Raw genomic sequence first — 10,218 nt, forward strand, 5'->3', positions numbered from 1 at the left:
AAAATCGCAACAATCGACTTATAAATTCGTATCGGGATTAATCGGTATCGAATCGAATCGTGACATGTGAATCGTGATACGAATCGAATCGTCAGGTACTAGGCAATTCACACCCCTAGTAAATATCAGCCATTTCATTAATAAAACGGCATGTGTGCACTAGAACTTGTTCTCTGGGGTGTTGTGTTCCCATTTGTGATGAACAAAGTTTGAATGCCTGTTTTAATTGGGCTTATTCAAATAAGCTCCTTTTTTGGTGGTAAATGTTATAGAAGCTATACATAAAGACATGATTATGAATTATTTGATTGCTTTTTACTTTATTTTCATTGGTTTTTGCAGATAGTGCAGATAGCTTCATCAAACCGCAATCTCCAACTCTCACTGGAGCAGTTCGCAGCAGAGTCTGAATTGCCTGGGATAAAAATCAGCACCTCCAAATCTGAGATCATGGTCCTCATTCGGTAAACGGCAGGGACAAGGACTTAAAATTTTGATGACATTACTGGTCAACTTGCTTTGGCTCCCGGTCGACTTGAGGTACAATTTTAATAAAATATTACATGGCCTATCTTGCCGACTCAGTGGTACCCTACATACTTTGGCAAAAACTGTTCGCAACACGATCTTTTGATAAGCCTGGGAGTCAAAAAGAAGTCCACAGGTTCTAGAGCAGGTACAGGCAAACTTGGCCCTTGAGGGTCGGAGTCCTGCTGTTTTAGATGTCACCCTCCTACACGTGTCCTCCTACACGTGAGGATGATTATCAGGCTTCGCCAGATCTTACTGATGAGCTGATCATATAAATCAGCTGTGTTGGAAAAGGGAAACATCCATAACCTGCAGGACTCTGGCACTCAATGACCGAGTTTGCCCACCCCTGTTCGAGAGCAATCTCTTTTTGGGTTCCAGTAATCTGGAATGCCCTACTTGCAGAGATTGGCGCTGTTACCTCAGAACAAATCTTATAGTATTTTAAAATTTCAATCAAAATTCAATATTTAATATCCATGATATAATACATTTAAATCAAAGTAAATCAAGTTTCGATCTTGACTTAAAGCTATGTTCACACTGCATGATGTGATGTCAAATTCTGATTTTTTGTTACATTCGATCTTTTTATGTACTTGTTCACATTACAAAAACACATTTTGACTTCTAATGTGATGTGGCACACATGTTAAAAGAGCACAACGGCAGGTGAAGTGCACAAAAAAAAAAAAAAACATCACATGGCAGTGTTTACGGAAGTAAATATGGTCCTGTGGACTTTCACTTTGTCCTAGTTAACATTATAGCACCACATCTTGTGCTAAGTGATATCCACTCTGCACCCATTGCAACCTGGTCATCCTGGAAGGGGATACACCCCATTGTCCTTTTCCAAGGTTTCTTCTTTATCCCTATATGGGGTTTTGAGTTTCCCCTTCCTCGGTTTGAGGGTTAGATCAGGGTATGCCGCTAATGGGGTATATGCCACGGAAGAGGCGGGACTTCCGACTTCCGTGATTTTGCACTTTAGTTTGGTTCCAGTCCGGGTTGTGAACGCACAACCGAGGGACACAAAGTCGGAAGCGCAAGTATTTTGACGCAGCCCACACGTCGCAAACCAAACCGGAACCGAAGCTGATGTGCAAAAACAGGCCCGCCTCTTCCGTGGCATATACCCCATAGTCAACTGTGGGCTTGTGAAGAAAGCCTGTGGGACACTTTTTGATTAAGGGCCATACAAATGAACTTGACTTGTGGCTATATTTGTGCATGTTGCCTTTGTAAAAAGCCAACACCCAGCACTGAAAAACATTGTAGAATTGTTCAGGGGTGGATTCTCTTAAATAAAGAGGCTTGCAATCAATTTACCACTGTTCTTGCATTAAAAAAAAAAACAACAAAAAAAAAAAAACTATAGTTGAATGTGATCTCACCCTCCTGTGCCATCAATGATTTTGCTCTCCACAAAGCTGTAAATATCCTGGAATTCCTTCTCCCTGCAGGGTAGAGACTCAGGCACTGATGACACGTGCAGCCTAAATAAGAGAAATATTAAAAGTAATTATATATGCATAGAGTTCTTTTATGAGACAGTCCTTTACTCAAGTAAAGTTACTCAAGTCTTTGTGATCTGGCATTTTCTCAAACAAGTGACCAGTGATTGGGCTGGATGGTTAATCAAAATTTTATCATTTCAATTTTGGCTTCTCTCAATCTTTAAAACGTAATGTTCGAAGAAAAATGATTAACGTGCAGAACGCTGGGCGCGTTTACAAGTTCCCTATGTTGTGAAAGTACCCTTACAATACCATGTTGCTTATAGCAAGCACAGAACAAATGAATGTCTTCTTGTGCCGGTCCCAAGCCAGGATAAATACAGAGGCATGTGTCAGGAAGGGCATCCGACATTAAACTTTGGCCAACCCAAACATACGAATAAAATATATGACTTCCGTACTGGATCAGTCGAGGCCCGGGTTAACAAATGCCCGCCATCAGTGCTGTTGACCTACAGGATGCTGGTGGAAACTGGACTACTGTTGGTCGAAGAAGGGGAGGAGGAAGGTGTGTTCATAGGAAGAAAGAGAAGAGGAACACCAAGTCTAAGACTGAGAGTAGGGACTTTGAATGTTGGAAGTATGACAGGAAAAGGTAGAGAGCTGGTTGACATGATGCAGAGGAGGAAGGTGGCGTTACTGTGTATTCAGGAGACCAGGGGGAACGGGACCAAAGCTAGAAGTTTAGGAGCTGGTTTCAAATTGTTCTATCATTGTCATGACTGTGTTTTGTTTGTGGCAAATGTCTTATGTTTGGTTTTATTTGACTTGATTTGAACTGATGCAAAATGGAATTGGCATGTAACTACAGTGTTTTGTTCTATTTGAACTGATGCAATCAGGATGTAATCAGCAGCTAATTCCAACTTGTCAGAAGCTATGTGGTGTCAGGAATTGTTAATATCTTTCAACTGGTCAGAAGCTATGTGATGTCAGGAATCTTTAATCTCTTTATCTGGTCAACGGCCAATCAGATAATTCCATGTCAATCCTCTGAGCCACTTGTCGGGCCACAGCCAATCAGATCCATTCGCCGTCTATATAAGTCTGACAGAGAAGTGTGTTGGTGCCGATTTATTCATCTGTCTTCTGTCCATCGGGCCACCTGCTCATATGTTCATCTGCTCCTCTGGTCTCCTGTTCCTATGTCCCTCGGCCCAAGTTAGTTCCATGCCTCTGGATCCATGATGTCTTCTCGTTGTTTCTGGTCTAGTCAAGTTAGTTCCACGCCTCTTGATGTTGTGCGAATAAAATGTTAAACTCTTATTTGTGTCTGCGTTTTGGGATCCAACTCCAGAACATAGGAGAATAATTCGGCCAAATGGATCCCGCAAACTTAAATAAGATGTGCCATGCCTGGGACTCCCAAGGACAATTGCTTGGACGTCATGATCCGGCCTTGACTGGTCTGAGAGATGCGCTAAAGAATTTAGTCAACCAGTCAGCCTGTCCAGCACCGATCCCCAATCGGACTCCGGGATGGGAGCAGTCCTCTCGCAGAACTCCCCAACCGACAGGAGGCTTCACCCCTGCCTCAGCCTCAAGTCCACAAACCTCGTCCGCTGCGGCTTCAAGTCCACAAATCTCGTCCACTGCGACTTCAAGTCCACGAACCTCATCCGCTGCAACTTCAAGTCCCCATTCTGGCGCCTCACCAGCTTCTAATCCCCGTCCCGGCGCTTCGCCGGCTTCAAGTTCCCGTCCCGGTGCCTCGGGCCGCTCCGCCTGTGCCGCTGCTGCCACTTCAGTCCCTGGCCGCTCCTCCTGTGCCGCAGCCGCCGCTCCAGCCCCTGGACGCTTCGCCTGGGCTGATGCCGCCTCTGGACGCTTCGCCCTAGTCGCTACCGCCTCTGGACGCGTCGCCTGTGCCGCTGCCGCCCCTGGCTTCTCTGTCCCTGGCCGACGCAGCCCCTGGCCTCTTTGTTCCTGGCCGACGCAGCCCCTGGCCTCTCTGTCCCTGGCCGACGCAGCCCCTGGCCTCTCCGTCCCTGGCCGATGCGGCCGTCTCAAGTCCCCTCATCGCGGCCGATTGGCGCCGTCTCAACTCCCCTGGTCGCGGCCGATTGCCGCCGTCTCAAGTCCCCTTGTCACAGCAGAGTTTCGCCATCTCAAGTCCCCTCATCACGGCAAAGTTCAAGGACGTATCTGTTGAGGAAGGACGCATCTGTACTTGCTCCTGCACTCGCTCGTGAATCTAACTACTTGTTGATTTTTGCATTGGGATTTTTTAACTACATTGTTGCAGAATGCCTGGCGGAAAAAGCTGACGAGAATGAGGAGATAAAATCTCTTAAAAAACTCAGTGGAATGGTTGCCAAATTACTTGAAATGAAGAAGCGCATTGAGCCACTTCTTCAGGAAATACAGCAATTGAAGACAGAGACACAGGAAAAAGATCGACGCATTGCTGCCTTGGAACAAAAAGTGGATGATTTGGAACAAAATCTTCGTATCAACGATGTGATAGTCACCGGTATCAAGATCAAGCCGCGCCGTGGCTTTTTGAGAGCTGCGGCTAGCACGAGCATGGAAGATTCTGACCAATCTTCAGGGAACGAAACTGTGGAACATCAAGTGACACTTCAACTCAGAGATTTGGGATTAACTGTTGATCCTGCGCACATTCAGATGTGCTTTTCGCTTCCAACTGGAGGGACACGACCACCGGCAGTTCTGATCAGGTTTGTTGACAGAAAGAAAAATATTGCTCTTCTGAGAGACCGTCACAAGCTTCGTAGGAAACATGTCTACATCAACGAAAACCTCACCAAACGAAATGCTGACATCGCCAAAAAGGCTCGACAAATGAGAAAGAATGGACTTATCGAAAGCACGTGGACAAAAGACTGCCGAATTTTTATTCAAACTAAAGATAACTCTGGTTAACTAAAAACACGAATCGTGAAAAGAGCTGAGGAATTGGCAGCGCTTGAGAGACAACAGTAATTCACAATATCACAACAACATCACTAATTACCCAAAGCTGGAGTTTTATATGATTACTTGCTGACTTTGCCAAGGCTAACTCTTGTTTATACACCTGCATTGATAACATGTATTGCTGTTCCCGTTTGAATCTAAATATTGTCTGGCTCGAATTCCGTTTGGTCATTTGTTGTATCAGTCAAGGCTACATGATAAGGCTGTATTGTAGCTACAATGAATCTGCTGTCAATACGCAAAATGGGGTTGGTGGTCTGGTTCCTGGAATGCGGCTGGCGTGGGCCGCTCTGCTGGGTGAGCTCGACTGGGCAGCGCACAGGAGTCATCAGATCTACAACATGCTAGCAACCAGTGGTGCTACCTGACGAGAATCAAGGCTGAAATTGCTTGAATCGCAATGGGCAGAATGCAGCCGATCTACTCTTCTGGAAAGCACAAAATGTGTGAAAGCTGATCCGAGGTCAACGAAGACCCTACTGGTGAAAGAGAAGAATTGCGCTTGCCTTGGCTGCTCGCCTGGCGGGGTGGGCCTGCTGGTGGCGTCTGGGAACCGACTCACCAGTTCCAAATGACTGGGACTAGCCACAATCTACACACGGACATTCAAGATGAACTGAGTGAGCAGTGTCTGGGATAGTATGGGATGGATAACGCTAAAAATTAATGACTATTCTAAATAATGTATATGATTGATGCATTATAGTAATGGGTCGATGGGGACGGGTCTCGAATAAGCTTCGGCTTCTACCCGTCATCCTTCTTTCGGATGTCAATGTTGCAAATGATGTGATGTGATTGATGTAAGCTGTAATGTGTCCGAAAGGAAAAAATGAATAAACTAAACTAAACTGCTCATGTTCCGGCGGCGAAAGACCTGCGGCCACCACCCGCTCCAGTTCCGGCAGCGCTCGGCAAGCAGCCGCCACCAGTTCCGGCGGCGCAGGCCCTGCAGCCGACACCTGCCCCTGTTCGGGCAGTGCACGCCCTGTGGCCGTCCTCTGCGGCTTGTCTGGCGGCGCATGTCCTGCCGGCCGCCACCTGCTCATGTTCCGGCGGGGGCAAGACCTGAGGCCGCCACCTGCACCTGTTCCGCAGGCGCAAGCCCTGCGGCTACCACCTGCCACCAAATAGTAATGGCTAACTCGAGTGGGTTTTAGCTAGCGGTAGGGACCACGTGGTTGCATCGCTGGGGATAATAGGTGCTGCGTCATCCTTACGACTCACGAGTGTTACTTTTGTGCAAGTCATGTTTGTTGAATGCTTACAAAGTGAAAGCGTTGTGTCAGCAAGTACCAGGTAATGTTAGAGGTACATTTCATTATTTAGACTTTATATATTAATTTGCAGTAGTTGAGATTTAAAGACACATTACATGTTTATTGGGTAAATTAGTTATTACTATTTTTATACAGAGATTGTGAATACTGCACTGAAAGTGGACTGTATGTTGTATTGATGTTAATGTGGTGTCATTTGGATTCAGTACAGACGGGTGAAGACAACAGCTGCGTGCTCTCATTCTTTCCCGTTTCTATCCCCTTTTTAAGGGTACTACACGTGCGAAATAAAGTTTTCCCTTTCATTATAGGAAGATAATATTAAAAAATGCAAACAGTAAATACAGCTGAGGTTAGGATTTTTTTTTTTAATGCACTGCAGATAGCAATGCGCAGAGAGGGTGAGAGCACTGCGCATTTGCTCACACGCGCAGCTTAGAGGGAATATTGCCGATATGGCAATGCTATTTTAGTGACTGCTTATGATTGTGTTTATTTCATAATTATAACATAAACCACATATACCATATATAGTAGCAGCTTATTAAAACAACATTTGATGCTTTACATTATAGAACATAATTGAGGCCCTTGACAAACCTTCCAGTCTATCACATGGTCCCTTTGGAAAATAATTGTGCACCCCTAATGTATGGTTAAAGGTACACTCAGTATTATACAGTGGCATCTAGTGGTGAAATAAAAAGTCATTCATTTAAAAAAAACAAATGTTAGTGTTAGTAGTAAGTAAAAAGATATGTTGTATCGCATAAACATACTTTTTTAAAATATAACGGTAAGTCTATAAATCACTAATTATTTTACATGACCACGCCGCGCCTTCTTGTGTCCGCCATTTTTCGCCGCCATCTTTCTGCAACGGGTGCCGTCAAAGACAAATTTCAGCGCTATATTTCTTAACGCGTTTTTGGAACCCCTTTGCAGACGCACTTCCAGTTTGTATGGCAACCGCATGTAAACGAAGAAGAAGAGTTTCCGGTCCCCGAAGACAGCATTATCAATCAAGCATCACAATAGCTTTGGGAATTTATTTTATTTCAGCGCGACAAAACAAGAGTTTATATTGTAGCCGCATTTGCCAGATGGAGAGAAATGAGGAACAGACTAGGTTTGGGACGTGCCGGTGCCTTCGACTGCTTTCTACTTGACCGGTAAGTAAGAGTACATTTTGAGAGCGAGAGAAAAGGTATACACCGTACTAATTAATACGATGTTCGTACCATTGTTTTACGATCACTGTAGCTGTTGATTAGCAACTCCGCACCACTCGAACGATTTCGTCATGTAGCTACTTTGCTTTGATTTGAAAAAAAAAATATATATATATATTTAGAGTAAATGCCCAAGTTATTGTGTAATGTGTGATTTCTGAGGTATATTTGCCCATAACTTCAATTTAGAATCTAAAGCACACTGTATTAGTGGAGGAGTTGAAAATTATTATTTTCGTTGTGGTTGGTGAAAATAGTGTTCTCGAATTTAATTTTCGGCAGGGAATAACTTTCTGGACTTAAATGCTGGCTGTACCGTAAGCACTGCTAGAGTCTGAACTCTCTCACTCAAGTGTGTACTGGTCCATTGTGTAATTGGGTGCACAAGAATTTACAGGCTGCTACGTTTTCCATGGAAACTCGACAAGCAAGCAGCCTTTGCATATTCTATGCAGTATGCAGTCAAGTTACTTTTATCTAGCTAATACAATGTTTTGGGCCCCAAAACTAAAGATCTTACCTCTATTTTGGGGGCTTTGTTGGAAAGGTGGTGACATATAGTAGTATCATCAATTATTTTATTTTTTTTTAATTTTTTTTTTGTTTGTGTCACACTAGATCAACAGCCAAACTTGAGGGGTTCCAGAACCATATTCTGATGTATACAAGCATTCATGCACCGTTTAAATACATCACCGACCTGCAAGAAAAAAAAAATATCAACAGGAGAGTCAGCAGCCAAATTGGAATGCCCCGAATGAGGACACTTCGGATGGAGGACCCCATAAGGCTTCGGTGTTGTACCACCAGTATCTCCACCTACCATATCTGATCTGCAACAAACTGAAGTCAGCCGACGTCTTGGTATGTCATTTACATATGGACGGTATTACACACTACATTAACTTTTTGTGTGAAGCAATACGGAATGGTCACATGTACAAGCACCAATTGTTTTAGACAGGACCTGCTGACCAGGTGTCTGAAGCCATGGAGTGACTCCTCCCTCACTTTCCTCAGCAAGCCTTTGAAGAATATGATATCATCGTTGGTGGGATTATGCCCTCACTCCATAACATGTACTTGTGCAGTCAAGGAGCATGTCAAACTTAATAAAACCAGCAAACATTGAAGTGACTTCATTATTATTGCAGTCTGTTCACACAATCAATGGACAACCCTTCTTTAGTTTTGCCCCAATAACATCATAGAGTAGGCAAAAAGTAGTGTTACAGATCATACTATGTGTTCGGGAGAGTTTGAGGAATGTTGCAATGTTAATGGGGGACAATGTCAGCACAAAAAAAAACAAACATCATGGTATTGAAGTAATCAGATATTTTAGCTGTGTACGACACATACCTGCTCTGTAACACTACTTTTGGCCCAAACCTGTATGTCTATTTTCCATATATTGAAATGCACAGCGTATTGGTATATTTCTGGAACAACTGCAATTCATGTAGCTCATTATATTCTGACAGCATTTATTTTATTTTTTTTAGTTAATATGTTCATTTCATGTAGACTTTTATTTTACTTTATTTTATTTATTCATTTTCATGTACTGTACCTTACATTCATTGGCCAATGAAGAATTCCTTGTCATTTCAAGCACTTATAATAATTCTCCAGGCTTTTGATGTTTTACATTTCTGGTCATGTAAAATAGTGTTAGGTTAGGTGTCGAATGAACACTGCATGTTGACGCCAAAGGAAATAGTATTTTTTAGTTATTCAAAATGTACAAATTAACACACAACAATATACAAGTTATACAAACTACAACAACCAGTGTCAGACATGGAGTAATTATATGCCAGGTAAAAAACCTTTGTATTGTCCTCGAGGATCTGGGAAAGTGTGACTTATTTGCCACAAGTCCACCAAGGTACTGCAGTCTGGGATCCAGGTACAGGAAATCATGGTGGTGCTGATGTGCCAGCAATGTGTCAAAAAGTATTTCTTGGTGTCAGTCTATCAGCTGGACTTGGATATCTTCATGTTCCTCCATGGTCATTTCCTGTACGAGTCTCTGCAAGAAGGTTACCTGACACCGCGTACTCTTCCTCGTCGTCACCGTCGCCCCCTCCTCGCCCTCTTTGAGATGGTCCAAATGTCTATAAAACATATAACATAACATGTGTGTTCTCTGTTGCATGGTTTAGTTGCACTAACAAATATGAACATAGATAGCCATTAGCATTAGCTGACGTACAGTATTTCCTAACAATGCCGACAAACATATTAATTGTGAAATTAAATGACTAAATCACAAATTTAGGGATCTGTATAGTATGTCTAACAAATGCAATTCACTTACATCATCAGTCGAGGGAATAACAGAAGTCGTTCGCGTTCTGTTCTGGTGAAATCGGTGGTAGACTGGCGAAGTATGGTCTCTCTGGGACGCCGTAGTTCGTGTGCTTAAAATCATTGCATTATCGTGTTTGACCGATAGATGGCGGTCATGAGCTACACACTGGGGCTTTAATGTTTTGTCACACTATAGCGTTCTCATCCCATGTAAAATATATAATGAATGGCTTTGTTGGTAAATTGGGGTTTTGCGCTTCTCAAAATCTCATATCAAGTTTATTTATTTTTTTATTTTTTTATTTTTTTACCTTGTTCTGGCCACTTCTAATATGTTGGTAGGGTGCTGGGCAGGCATCAACCTTCTGGGGATTTTGGGAGTACAATGGCAAGGAGTAC

At 43.3% G+C, this 10,218-nt stretch overlaps 1 protein-coding gene and 1 long non-coding RNA gene across 4 annotated transcripts in view; one reads left to right on the forward strand and one right to left on the reverse strand.

Moving 5' to 3' along the window:
• Window positions 1-10,218, reverse strand: part of orc1 (origin recognition complex, subunit 1) — a 141,492-nt gene that overhangs the window by 43,181 nt on the left and 88,093 nt on the right. For all 3 annotated transcript variants that reach the window (XM_077534645.1, XM_077534646.1, XM_077534644.1), the window contains 2 exons: window positions 10,131-10,218; window positions 1,929-2,030 (listed from right to left, as the gene is read on the reverse strand). The exon at window positions 10,131-10,218 is cut by the window's right edge and continues 19 nt beyond it. In XM_077534645.1, coding sequence (XP_077390771.1) covers window positions 1,929-2,030; window positions 10,131-10,218 — 190 coding nt within the window. The remainder of the gene's footprint in view (window positions 1-1,928; window positions 2,031-10,130) is intronic.
• Window positions 1,515-8,619, forward strand: LOC144027258 (uncharacterized). Its single transcript, XR_013285408.1, has 3 exons — window positions 1,515-7,443; window positions 8,122-8,367; window positions 8,464-8,619. It is a non-coding gene; the product is annotated as an uncharacterized LOC144027258 (long non-coding RNA).

Source organism: Festucalex cinctus, chromosome 10 (assembly GCF_051991245.1).
Source record: "Festucalex cinctus isolate MCC-2025b chromosome 10, RoL_Fcin_1.0, whole genome shotgun sequence".
NCBI classification, from domain to species: domain Eukaryota; kingdom Metazoa; phylum Chordata; class Actinopteri; order Syngnathiformes; family Syngnathidae; genus Festucalex; species Festucalex cinctus.